The 15,530-nt window shown below is 53.7% G+C and overlaps 2 protein-coding genes across 3 annotated transcripts; one reads left to right on the top strand and one right to left on the bottom strand.

Annotated features, from left to right (window-relative positions):
* Nucleotides 1-1,291: 1,291 nt before the first annotated feature.
* On the bottom strand, nucleotides 1,292-9,923 carry Otop2 (otopetrin 2). 2 transcript variants are annotated; one of them, XM_041635566.1, is made up of 6 exons: nucleotides 9,611-9,923; nucleotides 8,754-8,890; nucleotides 7,199-7,257; nucleotides 6,667-6,800; nucleotides 3,672-4,546; nucleotides 1,292-1,462 (listed from the first exon to the last, which is right to left on the bottom strand). In XM_041635566.1, exons 1-6 carry the CDS (start codon nucleotides 9,921-9,923, stop codon nucleotides 1,292-1,294), a joined length of 1,689 nt encoding a protein of 562 aa, XP_041491500.1. The 2 variants fall into 2 exon arrangements, with proteins under 2 accessions (XP_041491500.1, XP_041491499.1); XM_041635565.1 differs by having other exon boundaries at nucleotides 3,672-4,549.
* Nucleotides 9,924-11,460: 1,537 nt separating this feature from the next.
* On the top strand, nucleotides 11,461-15,236 carry Ush1g (USH1 protein network component sans). The gene is made up of 2 exons (XM_041636165.1): nucleotides 11,461-11,624; nucleotides 14,018-15,236. The coding sequence occupies exons 1-2, from the start codon at nucleotides 11,461-11,463 to the stop codon at nucleotides 15,234-15,236; spliced, it is 1,383 nt and encodes a 460-aa protein (XP_041492099.1).
* Nucleotides 15,237-15,530: the final 294 nt, after the last annotated feature.

Below are 15,530 nucleotides of genomic sequence, written 5' to 3' on the forward strand. Positions count from 1 at the left end.
GCCTGTCTTACATGATAGGGGCTGGAGAGATGGCTCAGCGGTTAAGAGCATTGGCTGCTCTTCCAGAAGACCCACACGCTGGCGCACAACTGTTTGTAGCTCCAGTCTCACAGGATCTGGTAGCACCCAGGCAGGCAAAAACAATGCAAGCACCGTGCAGAACCCCAGAATTCACGGAAATGGTAAATGCCCGGTGGCTGCGGTGGCTTGTTTGCCTTAGAAAGCAGAGCTGGAATCCCCAGGGTTAGTGGGCTACCAAGATTAGCCACAGGAAGTGAACTCTGAATCCGACTGAGGGACCCTTCCTCAAAGAACAGAAGAAAGTGGAAAGTTAGGTGATTCCTGACACCAACCTCAGGCCTGCACGTGTCCTCACACACATGTATACACACACACACACACACACACACACACACACACACACACTCATACACACACTCACACATACACCCCCACATACCTGTATGGCACACCTTCACACATGCATGTATACACGTATACCCTCACACACATGTACACATATGGGGTTGGAAGAGTGCAACGTAGAGAGCTCCCTGAGGTTGACCTCTGGCCTCTACACTCACCCACACATGTGTACAGTACACATACACACATACAAAGTTGACAGATTGCTGTTGCCGATAGAAAGGCTCTGGGTCTCTGTATCCGTGAGCCTCAGTTTCCTTTTTGTAAAGCATGGGCATTAGATGAAATCAGTCCTCACTAACTTCCCCAGTAGCATCAGAAAGGTGACTACATCCATGGGCCCTCCCCTGGCCCCTCCCAGTCATTCTGTCATCCACTGCTCAGAAAGTCTACCGCTTGGACTCAGCTCAGCTCACCCACGGAAAAGGCGGATTTCTGAAAACCTTGAACCTTTCCAGCTCAGACCTCCAGGTTCCTCTCCAGCGATCACCGCAGGCAAGGCAGCTGAGACAAGAATTGGGGACGGAAGTGCAGGTGCAGGTTTATTGGTTCCTAGCTCCAGACAGTGCACAGGCCACACGGCTGGGATTAGAGAGAGAGCCAGAGACAGTATTTCCAGATCCTGTCTGGTCCTAGGCAATGCTGCAGGGAATTATTTCCCTGCCTCAGTTTCCCCGGGCTCCAGGGTCATGCAGGAGTAGATGGGTGGGCATGTCTCGATTTTGATTTAAAAATTCATCCTGAAAAAATAAACTTTGGTGAAAATTCTAGTCTTGGGCAGACAGGGAGAGAGCGCCAGCCCTCTTCAGCCCCAGAGGTGCTGGGGATCCTCTGCCCTGTCTCGGTGTGGAGCTGTGTGGAGCCATCAGGACAGCACGTAGACCTCCAGCAGGCTGGAGACAGCATGCATTCGGTAGAAGATGCCAAAAGGCAGGCAGATGTTGACGATGGCGGCCCAGAGGGAGTAACCGTAAAAGTCCACCTCCACGGTATTGCTGAAGTGCGGGCGGGCACCAAAGGCAGGCATGATCCACAGCTGTCGGGGGAGAGGGGCACATCAGGAGCCTGCTGTGACATCTCTGGGCTTTGTTGAGCATGGAAGGTTGGGATCCCAGCCTTCTAGCTTGGTGGCCCATGAGGGACTGTCACCCAGGGCTCATCTTCAGCATTGAGGACAGGGCCTGGATGAGGAGCTGAGGAAGTGTGTCTAACTAGACGGGCCCACTCTTAGTTGAGGACCGGCTCGAAGTCACTCCTCCCACCCTTGGCCTTCCTATGCAATGGAAGTTTCAATAGGTGACATAAGCCACTGATAGAAACAGCCAAAGGGGCAGCAGGGAGGAGTGTGCCTGAGGACTGGTGAAATCAATTAAGTCTAAGGTGATAGGGTGTGGGGAGGTTTCAAAACCCAGCCAGGAGGCCACCCCACTCCAACCCTCCACGACCGCTACTCCTGTTTCACACCTCCTCCTTGTCCCTTCCCTGTGTGGGAGAAACCAAAGGCTAGAGTCCTGCTTCACCTCCAAATAGGAACTCAGATCTTCCTTATGGGTGTGGGATATGGAACAAAGGAACAAGTCTTCAAGGCTAGCCTAACCCTTATGCCAATTACTCCATTCTTGGGGGACATCACAGTCTCTCCCAAGTCTGGTTCCGTTCTAGAAAATGAGAGATGGGAGGAGGCTGCCAAGAGTGATTAGGATGCTGGGCAGTGGTGGCACACGCCTTTAATCCCAGCATTCGGGAGACAGAGGCAAGGCGGATCTCTGAGTTCCAGGCCAGCCTGGTCTACAGAGTGAGTTCCAAGACAGGCAGGACTGTTACATAGAGAAGCCCTGTTTCAGAAAAAAAAAAAATTAAAAAAAAAATAATGAAAAAAAAAGAAAAAGAAAAAAGTGGTTTGGACTCAGATACTTGAAGCAAGAACAGCCTCTTGAAAGGTAGCGCTCAACCTCAAGGCAAGGCTGAAGGTAGAGGTGGGGCACAGGCAGATGTGCGGTCAGAGCTTGAAGACTGAGGTTTTTTTTCTTTAAAGCAAAATTGACTGTTGGAAGTCTGCATGGGGGCTCACAGTCCCAGCCTCAGGATCTGACTGCATTAGGATGTTTCTATGTTAGCAATCCTCTCTGTTGGAGGACATTGTCAAAACGGCTGCTTTTGGACTGAGTCGGATTTCATTAGAGATTTTTTTTTGGCTTGAGATACACAGTTGTCATTTTGTGTAACTGGGGGACTGGTTAAAGAACTGGCCCTGGAAGCAATAGTTTATGGAACCAGCACACAAGCATGCTCAAGTCCCTTACATAAAATGATACATAAAATAACTTACGTATATCCTCTTGTATACTTCAAATTACTTACTGTGTTCAATATATATATATATATATTCAATATATATATATATGCGCTATGGAAATAGCTTGTACTTTGTTTTGTTTAGGGCATAATGACAAGGAAAAAATACATTCAATATGATCGGAATTTTTTTCACTAATATTTTCCTTCCAAGAGTTGCCCAAATCCTGGGGCATAGGACCTGCAGACCTAGAGGCTGGCTGTCCCCATAGAGGCATGTTCTGTATCAGCTATTTCCATGTCGGGGACCGTGTCTACACTGGGGCACGACTATGCTGGTTGCAGCTATGCTAGGAACGTTCCTCTTTGGGGGCACCATCTTACTATGAGGGTTTCTGCTTTGGGCTATTTCTTTCCAGAGAACATACTTGTAATAGAAGTCTCTCACTCTTTATAGGTGGCTTTGCCAAGTCACCTGGGAGGGGGCAGCTGTTGTACACACCGCTCTTCCCAGCCGGCCCTCTGCTCCATCCTGCCAACAGACTGCTCACACTTACGCTCTCTGCGACTTCCTGAGGCTGCTCCAATTATTCTGAGAAGCAAGCAGGTCACAAGATCCTGGGAGCAGTCACACCTCCCACCTGGGGGTGAGGGCCTTAGCCCTCCCGCTCTCTCTTGGCTCCCTCTCACTTCCACCCAGCCCCCATGCCAGCCTTCCTGGGACCCCTCCTTTAGGTGCCTACATGACAGAGGGCTGGGACTGCATGCTCCCTGTTTGCCCTGAAATGTTATTTGCCTAAAGGCTGCAGTAGTTCCTCTAATGAACCTGCTTCTGTATAAAATTCTAGAATGAGCCTTTGGCAAGACAGAGAAGGTTAAGTGATCAGCAGTCCTCCCCCAGTCTAGGGGCACCCCCACCCCACTCGCCCTCACCTCCCTCAACTACTCACAATGACATTGCAGAGCAGGAGAAACAGAGAGATGTCTTTGAGGCACCGCCGTCGCCAGTGGCACCTGGGAGCTGAGATGATAGCCATCGCTTCCTGAGGACTTTCTGGGTTGGGGCTGACCAGCCTGGGCGTGGGCGGGCAGGAGGGCAAGGTGTGAATGGCATCCAGGTTGGCAAAGGTGATGCCTTGGCAGGACTCCTTGGGGGGCATTTCGCAAGGCTCGGCCCCAGGCGGTCCCCGATGGAGGCTCTCAATGATGAACACATTCTGAAAGGTGTGCTGAGCAATCATAAGCAGAGCGTGTGACAGATTGAGCGCCCCCAGCAGGTCCCGGGGTGAGCCCACTACCACAGCCACGATAGAATAGTACGAGATGGCATACTGGCCCATCGCGGCGCCCATTAGCAGGGCTACATCCAGGGTGCGTGTCGGGTTCTTATGGTGGTCCATGGCCCGGCGATCAAAGCGATAGATGACTGAGCCACTCAGGCTGACCAAAGTCATGAGCCCCAGACAGGCGATATTGAAGCTGTAGTAAGTGACCAGGGCCTGCTGGGTATTGTCTCTCTCGCCGCTCACCTGGACCTCATAGAGGATGAAGACGGCCAGGCCCACAATGAAGAGTAGCAGGCCCAAGATTGGACCCGCAAAAAAGGTCTCCCGGAAGAGGCTGACCCTGGACGGCGTGTGGCCGTGGCCGTGGGTGGAGCCAATCAGCCTTCCCACGTTCTTCCACATGACGTACAGCATGGTGGAAGCAAAGAGGCTGTACTCGATGTTGAAGGGGTACAGGTAGAAGTAGCCTTGCTGAAAGATCTGGCAGATGGCCGTGCTGCAGGGGCACGGGTCTCCTCCGGCTGTGCTGCCTGCACGTTCTGCTGTGGAGAGAAGGGCACAGGGCTGGGCTCTACCCTCCTCTTCCAGTCTGTGACAAGTGAGGGCATGGGTTCCCTCTGCCAGTTACCACGGCAGCCCAAAGGACTCCGTAGGGTCTGGCTTCTTCATTCCTTCTGTAATTATTTATTGTGCCCGATGCTACAAATCAGTGCTAAAAATAAAACAATAAAAATCTGGGGCTTGGGCTGGAGAGATGGCTCAGTGGTTAAGAGCATTGACTGTTCTCCCAGAGGACCCGGGTTCGATTCCCAGCACGCAATATTGTCCGTAACTCCAAAATCTGAAACCCTCACAGACATACATGCAAGCAAAACATTATTGCAAATAAAAATCAATAAATTTTAAAAGTCTGGGGCCTGGAGAAGTCTCAGTTTATAAAGTACGAGGAATGCGGGAATAAGAACCTGAGTCTGACTCCACGGTACCCATGTAAAAGGTGTGGCATGGTGGTACGTATGTGCCCAAAATCCTTGTGCTTGGTAGGCAGAGGCAGGGTGTCCCTGAGACTTGTTGGTCAGTCAGTTTAGCTGAAGCTGAGGTCCAGATTTAGTGAGATAACTTGCCTCAAAAAGTGAGGCGGAGGACCAGGCTGATGGCTCAGCAGGTAAGAAGGTGCTTGCTACCAATTACTACCAAGCCTGTGGACCTAAGTGTAATTCCCAGGACCCACATGGTGGAATGAGAGGCCCAACTTCTGAAAGCTGCTTTATGACTTCTGTGCACACACGTGCACACATACACACACGCATGCATACACACATAGAGAGAGATTCTATAAATATATAAATACCTGTAAAAAATTAAAAGAAAAGAAAGAATTGAGGAGCCACTTAACATTGTCCTCTGGCTTGTGCACACACACACACACACACTCAAACACAAAAAGAAAATGGGGACTGCAAGTCTGTGCACCTCCATTTCTCCAGTTCCTCCTGATTCGTGGGGACCCCTTGTTCCCTGAGTTAGGCAGGCTCTGGACCTCATAAAAGAAAGTGCTTTCCCCCAGGCCAGCCCCCTACAGCTCTCCCTGCATCCGACAGCTCAGAGCTCCAGCTGCTGTGTCCAGACCCCCACCACGATTCCCATCACTGCAGTTTACGCCACATTGAGAAGGTTTAGAATGGGCTGTCTAGAATGCCTGGGGCCTCGGCTAATGGCTGTACCCCAGCTGGATCTGTGGATGAAGAAGCGGAGGCCCAGTGAGGTCTGAGAATTGTAATGGTCGAACCAAGGAAAAATGCCTGACTCCCAACACTGCAGCCTCTCCTATGGTGACCTCCTCTCTGGGGCTGTGGTTTCCACCATCAAGATTCCCTGTGTACACCAGGTGGTTCTTACCAGTCCTTCTACACTGGGGTCTCTTTGCAGGCCAAGGCTGTGCTTCCGGTTTCTAAAGCCTCCCTTGTGCCAGCAGGGGTTGTGGGTATAAGTGGGAGTCTTAGCTATCTAGTTTGGTCTTGGATAGAGGAGAAGCCCAGAGATCTAGAACCAGTGGACTGTGAAGGATGCTCTTTTTCAGGGGAACTCACTGGCTAAAAGCAAAGGTGCATTTGAGCACTTCCATTTTAGGCTCTATGACCTTGGGCAACTATTTACCTACCTGTGCTGAGTTTCTGCTTCTATAAGATGGGAACATTAATCATATTTATCTCCAAAGGGAAGTTGTTAGAACACTTGAGGCATTTTGCACCAAGCAAAGCCGCCATATGTTCAAGTGATGTCATCATGAGGTCACCACCCTCATGGGGTGGGGGTTGCCTTTCTTTCCTCCCCAGGCTGGAAGGCTGAACCACACTGTCTCCCTTCCCTTTCTGTAACGTCATCAGTCTCGCCCTCCCTGCTGGAAGCTTGGGCTCCTTCTTGGTGGGACGGAGACCCAGAGAGTATGGCCAGGACCCTCAAGGGTGAGGAAACACGTCATACACTCTTGTTCCTTGTTGCCTCCACCCACCCACAGGGAGCGTCTGGAGCAGGAGGAGGCTCCGGCTTCTACCTTTACCACCATGCCCTGGCAAAGACATGGTTGACTGACTGTAAATACGCCAAGCACCCATCCAGCGCCTGGCAGCCGCAGGACCAGTGCTTACAGGAAACTTACGGTCAGGGGTGAGGCGGGAGTGGCTGCTGTTGCCGTAAGAGCCGCTGTAGGAGTGGGCCTGGTGCACAGACTCATCCACGACGGCTGCCATCCAGATGGCTAGGTTGGTGGTGAGGGTGAACATGAGCCCACACCTGTTTCAGAGTGATGGACGAGGAGAATAAAAGGCTCGTGAGTCTTGGACTCACTATGGGTCCCTGGCAAAGCAAGGCAGGGTCAGGAGCCCTCCGTAGAGATGGAGTTATGAAACGAGAAGGGCAGATGGACGGACCCCCGTGAACATGGGAATTGAACTTGGAAGCCAGACTCGGCCTGGTGGGATCCCAGATAAGAGAGGGCCAGCAGGTGTCTGAGGCTCAGGCCCCACTAGGGGAAAGGGCACAGTTTAGGCAGTGGAAAGTAAGCACAAAGAGGAAGGGGTGGCTGACACCCCACCCAAGACTGAGAGGGAAGGGCCGCACCCAGGACGACAGGCTTCCTCTCTCATGCCAGGTGAGCCCTTGGCCCACAGACATTGAGCTGTGGTTCTTACCGGGTCAGGTCCAGGTGGGTGTGGATGCAGTCTTTAGCAGAGACCCAGAGGAAGTAAGTCTACAGAGAGAGAGAGGGGCCAGGCTCAGTACCATGTACACGGGCTGATCTCCGGAGCCCAGTGCCCACCCACACCTAATATAACATTTCCTCTATCCCAAGAACCCTTAGACTAATTGAGCTTATTTTAGCGTTACAAAAGGAGAAGGAATAATTTCTCTTTCTACTCTATACTTCAGCTTGTTTTTTTTTTTTTAAAAAAAAATAGTGGCTTTCTGTTCCTTAAAGCTCAGGGAAATGCCAGACATTTTCATCTTGATGAAATTTGAGAGGGGAGCCAGGGTGATAGAGGAGCAAGTGGAGTTTTGGCTACCAAGTGATGTTTTTCTGGGAGCAAGGTCAGGCTCAGACTAGATCTTGCTCAAGGTCTCAAGGTAGAGAAGGTTTCTGGGGTTTTATTGTTGTTATTGAGACAGGTTCTCTGTGCAGCTCTGGTTGACCTTGAACTCCATATGTAGAGTAAGCGGGTCTCAGACTCACAGTTATCTGTCTGCCCAGGCTTCCCAAGGGCTAGTCTTGAACTCCTTATACATCAAGAAGTAACTTTGATCTCCTGACTGCCCTGTGGACACCTCTGGCCTCTGGGTTCACATCCCCTGTTGTCTTCTTCCTTCGTGGACTTGAAAGGCCTTGCCCTCATCTGAATGCCACTGAGTCCCTGCCACGGGACTTACCTACACGGAGGTGTTTGTGTTTTCATTTTTCCTGAGCATCCTTCAAACTTGTGACATGTGAAAGACTAAAGCTGCAGTAAGTGTCTCAGCCACATGTGTGCAGCACTATGGACATCTGGGTGTCAGGGGGATGCTTCAAGGCGTGGCACCATCCCCTGGTCATCTTACTAATGCTACAAGGTCCCATGCAAGAGCACTCCTGCCTCAACCCAGTCAGCTCTTTCAAAAGGATCTTTATGCAACACATTAAAACAAAAAAGCTAGCGAGCCAGGCGTGGCACACTCCTGAAATTCCCGATCTTGGGAGGTGGACGCGGGAGTTCAAGGCTAGTCGGGCTGTGTGAAGTGAGTCACAAGAGGACAAAGATAAGAAAGTGATTGGAACTTGTCTGAAAAATCATCGTTACGGGATGTCCTGCCTCCTAAAACAAACATCAAGCGTGGAGCTATGACCAAGGTCAAACAAGCCGTAGCCGCGGTCATGGTCACAGCACAACCCTAGGCAGGGTCTGATGTCCTCCGTGGACACCCCAAGGTTCTACCAGACAGGGATGGCTGTCACAACTCACACCTCCTAGGTGTTAATTACTGGCACCACTTAGGTTGAAATAAAGTTGCAGCACCCCTAAGTAGGAACTCACATTTAGACACACTTCATGAGTCAGTGTTTCCTCGTTTATGGACTCATATGATCCCTACCACAGTCTGACTCGGTTTACCAAATTGCTCAGGGCTAGGGGGTGGTATGTGTGAAGCTCAGATCTCCTGAGCTCCTGCCAGGCATCAGGCTCTTCCCCCTATGGGGACATTCCTTCAACCCACCTGGACAATGACAAACACAGCTTGGATGATGGGGTGCAGGATCTTGATGGCCGACTGGCACTCCAAGAAACTGGAGTAGTAACCAGTCTTGAAGACATCCATGACGAGTGTGCAAATCCCAAACAGCACGAGCCCACCTGAGAATCAGGGTCAGCAGGGGAGTAGTGTATCAGGGAGGCAGGAGAGAGGGCTTGTAGGGTGGAGGATAGGTTCTGAAGGTGAGGGGTTAGCTGGGGGTGTGCGTAGGGAATAGGTGGACAATTGGGTGGGAGAATGGATGAGAGGAGAGGTTGGGAGGATGATGAATTGGTGGATGGATGGACAGGTGGACGGACTGAGAGGTTACTGGGTGGATGGATGAGGGCAGGAGCAGGCAGATGGATGGAGGAAGGAATGGAGGGCGTGAGGGACAGAGAAATAGAGCATGGATAGGAACATGGGCAAACTGAAGGACTGGGAGATGAAGAGGTGGGTGGGAGATGAGTGCACAACTGAGGGGGAAGAGGGAGGACATCCTGTGTCCCCTCCATTGCACAGACAAGGGAAAGCCTTGTCGGCTGCTATTGTCTTTTACTTTTTTTGGTCTGCATACAAAGGCTCTGCATGGCCATCCCTGTCCAATCTTTAGACAAGCCAAAGAAGCTTCCTCCACCTCTCCATATCCTCTAGGATCCGTTTCCCTCTCTCCACCCCCTCACCGCGTCCAACCCCAGTAAGTTTTCAGCCACATCATCCTTCCCAGGGAACTTTAAGCAAACCTGTCTCCCCAAAGTCACACCCCGAGGTCCTCCAGGAGCCCCACAGACTGCAACCTCCCACCGTGCCCATCCCAGTCTTGTCCTCATATCCCAGGGCACCTCGGAGCCAGATGGGGCCGGCGTGTGCATCCCGGTAGGGTACCGCATCCGGACAGCGCGCAGTGCGGAGGAGGTAGAAGACTATCCACAGCGCGGCCAGCAGCATCATGGTGGTGAGCAGCGCGAACACGTCGGTGTCATACACGGCCACCTTGTTGAAGGCACCACCGCTGATGAGCGTGGAGGCGAGCAGCAGAACGTTGACAGCCAACAGCACCGACAGCAGGCGGCCGCCCTTTTTCCACACCTCACGGGGGCTGGCCCGTGGCCCTGGCAGGCTCTCCTTGGGGTGCTGGGCCAGTTCCTCCGACATGGTGGGGGCGACTGGAGGAGGTTGAAGGGATCACTGCGGGGTCGAGGGGGAGGGGAAGGACGGGTTTCCAGGTCAACCCAGGGGGCTCTCCTTTCCTCCTGGAATGAATTTGGGGACCCTGGAATGTGGGGACTAAGGGTGCTAGACCGAGCCCTGGGGAAGAAGAAGAGAAAAACTGAAGACTGAACCTCTCCCACCTGGACCGGAAATACTGTACTGAAAGAAAAGCAAGGGCACTAGGCCGGGTCCCGCACAAGATTCTGCTCCCCAAATCCTACAGTCCCCTGGCCAGGGGCACGCACCTGGCTGCACTGGTAGCCGACAGCAAGTTGGGGGTCAAGGGGCAGCGAGCGTCTCCTCTCTCCCACGCCGGGCTGGACCAGTGCTTTATACCGGAGAGGGCAGAGTGATTTACAGCCACAAGAGCCCGGTTCCATAAACCTCTCAGTCCCACTCACATGATCCATCTTTTCTCCGAGCTGAATTTAGGGAAGTCAGATAAGGTGAGATTTATATTTACCTGTTAAGATCTCCTCACCCTGTCGCGCTGGCGCGGCCAGGGTTCAGGAGTGGCCCCATTATGCGGTACCTAGAGGGTCCTCCGCCCCCAACACCCACTGCAACCTGGTACTAAGAGATCGCACCCACCCAAAGCCTGCAGAGCGGACTCCCATCCCAGTGCCCGCCTGCACCTAGATGCCGTCGCAGCTCAGGAGTCACCTATATCTTGGATCTTGCTTGCTGTCCCTGGATCAGGACAGCAGTTCTCCCTTTCCCCACCTGCCCTCAGAGTGATCCAAGTTCGGTCTTCCTGTATCCCTTACTACTGCTGCCCGGAGATGCTTGTTGGATGCTGCAAAGTCTGGTTCCCACGGGGTGCCCGCAGCCGTCTTGTAATCGTTTAGCTCCCCCTGCTGGAGAGCCGTTGTCCGACCCCGCGCGAGTAGGCTAACTCTGGAGGCACTGCTGCGCCCTGCTCCCGGATTGTCTTGCAGTGAGTGGGTCCTCCTGCTCCTCTAGGCCCTCTGTCCTCCGGATCAGGACTGCCTTTCCATCCCACCCTCAGACACCATTCTCCAGTCCTTGGCGCGTTCCTTTTGACGGGTGAAGAAATCAGGGAGTCCAGCGCCCGGAGCTCTGTCGAGGACATCCTAAATTGTCCTCAATACTGAGCCTCAAGAGGCGTAACGCCAGAGAAGCTTTTGACGCGAGAGAGCTGGACTTCGATTGAATCACCCCTGTGTGCTGAAAAGCAGGGCGTTTAGGACCCAGGGGAAGCTCCTGGGCGGCTCTTGGGCAGTGAGAGATTTCCCCCTCCCTCTCCTGGTGCGCGGCTCAGATGTCCCGGTAGTCTGTAGTCTTCTGTAGTCGTGGCTCTGGCGCCCCGCATCCTCCATCTGCGCCAGCAGGGGCTGGTGGCACAGGCTCCTGCCCAGCCCCTTCCTTCAAACCCATGTTTCAGTCCTAACCTGGCTGCCCTCCCCGTCGGGGGGATATTTCTTGGTGCCCCTTGCACGACCCGTCCAACTCGGGCGCCATGAATGACCAGTATCACCGGGCCGCCAGGGATGGCTACTTGGAGCTCCTCAAGGAGGCCACCCGGAAGGAGCTGAATGCCCCTGACGAGGATGGCATGACCCCCACCCTCTGGGCTGCCTATCATGGCAACCTGGAGTCTCTGCGCCTCATTGTGAGCCGAGGGTGAGTATACTCTGCCCAGCCAGCAGGGAACCATAAAAACCCCGTATCCCAAACCTCATGGCATTTCTTACCCTCTCCCCTGAGGTGCCCTCTTCCCGTATGGATAGCCCCTAAGGTGAGACCGTGCAGCCTGCCATACTTTGAGAGACACACGTGGAAAGGACATCAGCCGAGGCTGATGGCACTTGTGAACTGTGTGTAGGGCTTAGAGCAGAGGAACTGCGATGTGTGTGTGTGTAGCGGGGGGGGGGGGGGGGCTGCAGAGTGATTCAAAACTTAAAGACAATTCTGAGTTGGGGGCACCTGGATGCAAGAATTAAGGGAAGGGGGGAATCAGAGAGAAGGCTGAGAAGTCTCCAAGTCCCTAAAAGTGGGAGCCAGAAAGGAGAGACCTTCATGCCTACTATCCAACCTAGGAGTCAAAAGTCTGTCCCCACAGTATCAGATGCTCCCACAGGACGAGTCTCATACTGACCTGTGCCTTCTTACCACTCCTCTCCTGAGATTTATGGGCACTGTCCACACTACCAAATGTCACTGGTTCAGCCGTAATTAACTCTCTGTACCCCCTCCCCCACAGCAGGACAGAGAAGTGGGAAGCCATATATGCAGGGAGGGCAGCTGTCCCTCTCCTCCCTCTGGAGCTGTCCTGAGAGGGAGGGTCAGCACAGAGAACCTGGAGGGGTCAGGCAATGTAGGATCCAGGGTCACTGAAGTGAGTCGGGGGAAGGGCATTAAATCACATTACCGGAACTATCCTAACATCAACAGTTTAGTAGGGCTGGCCTCGATACTGGTATGATCTGGGCAGGAGAAGGATGCCCTCAGAGTGTTCAAGTCAATGTCTCAGGTTCTAGGGGTCAAGGGCAGGGGCAGGGATTGTGTTGACCCTGGTACTTGGAGTGCCTGGATATGTGGGGAAAGGTTTCAGTCTCCCTCCGGCAGCCCCTTGGGTCTAAGCAGCAGGTGGAGACAGCCTGGGATCAGACAGCTTAGGCAGTGAGAGGCCAAGACTCTCCGGGACGGCACACAGAGGTACTATCCCCTCTGCACATCCGTCAGAGAGACTCACAGGGGTCTGAAGGGAAAGAGGGCTTGCCATTGGCTCTCCAAAGCCCTCGAGAAGCAAGGATTTGTGCTTGATGAGGGAGGGTCTGTTGCCGAGCAACGCTTCCCCACAGTATCCTGCAGGACTTGGCAAGCAGAGGGGGAAGCTGAAGTGGGGATGGGAGCAGGGCGCGGGGTAGGGGTGGGGGAGGGGGAGACTGGGAGGTGTTGAGACAAGGGAGTGATTCTTTCCCCAGCTCTGGGCTGGCCTTGTGGCCTCATTAGTGTTGGGCAGGACCCGGGGCTCAGACCAGAGAGAGAGTCAAGATTCCTAGAGAAGGCAGCAGGAGCTGGACTGTGGGCCGGAGTCAGACCCGGAGGGCATTAAGAGAGGGCTTCTGGAGGGGGCCAGGCCACCGGCTTCAAAGGGCAACTTGAAAAAGGTAGAGCAGCACAGCCAGGTGGCCGGCCCTCTTCCTTTCCAGTCCTGGCTGTCCCCACAGTCCCCTTCTGGCCCAGGCCAAGACCCGACACCTACTCTAACACTGGCGTTGCCAGGCCTGGCCCCGCTCCCTGCAGACATGGCGGTGCCCACTGCATGCCAGCGCGCACCCTCTCATGCTCTTCCAAGTTTAAGCCCGGCACACACCACCCTCGGGTTCTCTTATTCAGTCACCCTGTAACATGTGGCTTTCACAAACCACCTCACCCGCTTAGAGACCCAGACTCAGCCCTGGCCCACCACCTCTCTGGACCCGCTCCCCGCAGGGTCCATGAATAATTCACTCCTTTCTTTCAGCGCATCAAATATTTATCCCCTGAGATTCCCAGCCCTCTGTTCTCTAGGGGAAGGCCCGCCCTACCCCGCCTCCTAGGTAGCCCCGCCCCTTTGTGGGTTGGGCCATTCCCCCATACTCCTGCTTTGTGCTCAGTCCCGAAACATCTGTTGGCTCATCTCCTGGGAGTCTAGGTCTCAACCACATGCGTTTCTTTAGGGCAGTGGTTCTCAACCTTCCTAACGCTGTGACCCTTTAATACAGTTCTTCATATCCTGGTGACCCCTCCCATCATAAACTTCGTTGCTACCTCATAACTGTAATTTTGCTACTGTTATGAATTGTAATGTAAATATCTGATATGCAGGATATCTAATATGTGACCCTGTTGGGATCGCGACTCACAGATTGGGAACCACCGCTTTAGGGGGTGCTGTGTTGCAGGAAGCTCACAATGTCTTTGGGTTTTCCTTTCTTTTTCTGATTTCCCCCAACCCAGATTCCTTATACCTCCAACCCGAGCCCACAGGCTGTCTTGCTAAAAGGACTCGTCCTTTCTTTCCCCTGCAGGGGTGATCCGGATAAGTGTGACATCTGGGGAAACACACCCTTGCATCTGGCAGCTTCTAATGGCCACCTGCACTGCCTGTCCTTCCTCGTATCCTTCGGGGCCAACATCTGGTGCCTGGACAATGACTACCACACGCCATTGGACATGGCCGCTATGAAAGGCCACATGGAGAGCGTGCGCTATCTGGACTCGATCGCAGCCAAGCAGAGCAGCCTCAACCCCAAGCTGGTGGGCAAGCTGAAGGACAAGGCCTTTCGCGAGGCGGAGCGGCGTATCCGCGAGTGCGCCAAGATGCAGCGCAAACACCACGAGCGTATGGAGCGGCGCTACCGGCGAGAGCTGGCCGAACGCTCCGACACGCTCAGCTTCTCCAGCCTCACGTCCAGCACCCTGAGCCGCCGGCTGCAGCACCTGACGCTGGGCAGCCAGCTGCCCTACTCGCAGGCCACGCTGCACGGCACGGCCAAGGGCAAGGCCAAGATCCAAAAGAAGCTGGAGAGGCGCAAGCAGGGGGGCGAGGGCACCTTCAAGGTCTCCGAGGACGGGCGCAAAAGCGTCCGATCGCTCTCGGGCCTGCAGCTGGGCAGCGATGTGATGTTTGTGCGCCAGGGCACTTACGCCAACCCCAAAGAGTGGGGCCGTGCCCCACTCAGGGACATGTTCCTCTCGGATGAGGACAGCGTCTCCCGTGCCACACTGGCTGCCGAGCCTGCGCACTCGGAGGTCAGCACCGATTCAGGCCACGATTCCTTGTTTACTCGCCCCGGCTTGGGTACCATGGTATTTCGAAGGAACTATTTGAGCAGCGGGCTGCACGGGCTGGGCCGCGAGGACGGTGGCTTGGATGGGACAGGGACGCGGGGTCGGCTGCAGAGTTCCCCCAGCCTGGACGATGACAGCCTGGGCAGTGCCAACAGCTTGCAGGACCGCAGTTGCGGGGAGGAGTTGCCCTGGGATGAGCTAGACTTGGGCTTAGATGAGGACCTGGAGCCTGAGACTAGCCCTTTGGAGACCTTCCTGGCTTCCCTGTACTTGGAGGACTTTGCCTCCCTCCTGCGGCAGGAGAAGATTGACCTGGAGGCTCTGATGCTGTGCTCTGACCTCGACCTCCGCAGCATCAGCGTGCCCCTGGGGCCTCGGAAGAAGATTCTTGGGGCCGTGAGGAGGCGCAGGCAGGCTCTGGAGCGTCCCCCGGCGCTGGAGGACACAGAGTTGTGAGTGCCTGATTAGGGGAGAGGATCTACCTCTTCAATACTGGGAGGAGGCTTAGTATCGTATTGCATAAAAGCCAAAGCCGCCAGCAATCAGCTGCAAGAGCTCCATTATCACCAGCTCAAAAAAAAAAAAAAAAAAAAAAAAGGAAAGAAAGAAAGAAAAGAAAACCAACCTGCCAGTTTAATAACCGGAGGCTTTGTTATTATAGTTGACACTCAGTTCTGGGATTACCCAAATGGGGGGAAAAGAGCGTTTTAGTGGAATATACTTAGAGTAATCATGGCTAAGATTTTAAGA

This window comes from Microtus oregoni, unplaced genomic scaffold, assembly GCF_018167655.1.
Source record: "Microtus oregoni isolate MIOR12 unplaced genomic scaffold, Mior012 000048F_ref0000485, whole genome shotgun sequence".
Taxonomy (NCBI): domain Eukaryota; kingdom Metazoa; phylum Chordata; class Mammalia; order Rodentia; family Cricetidae; genus Microtus; species Microtus oregoni.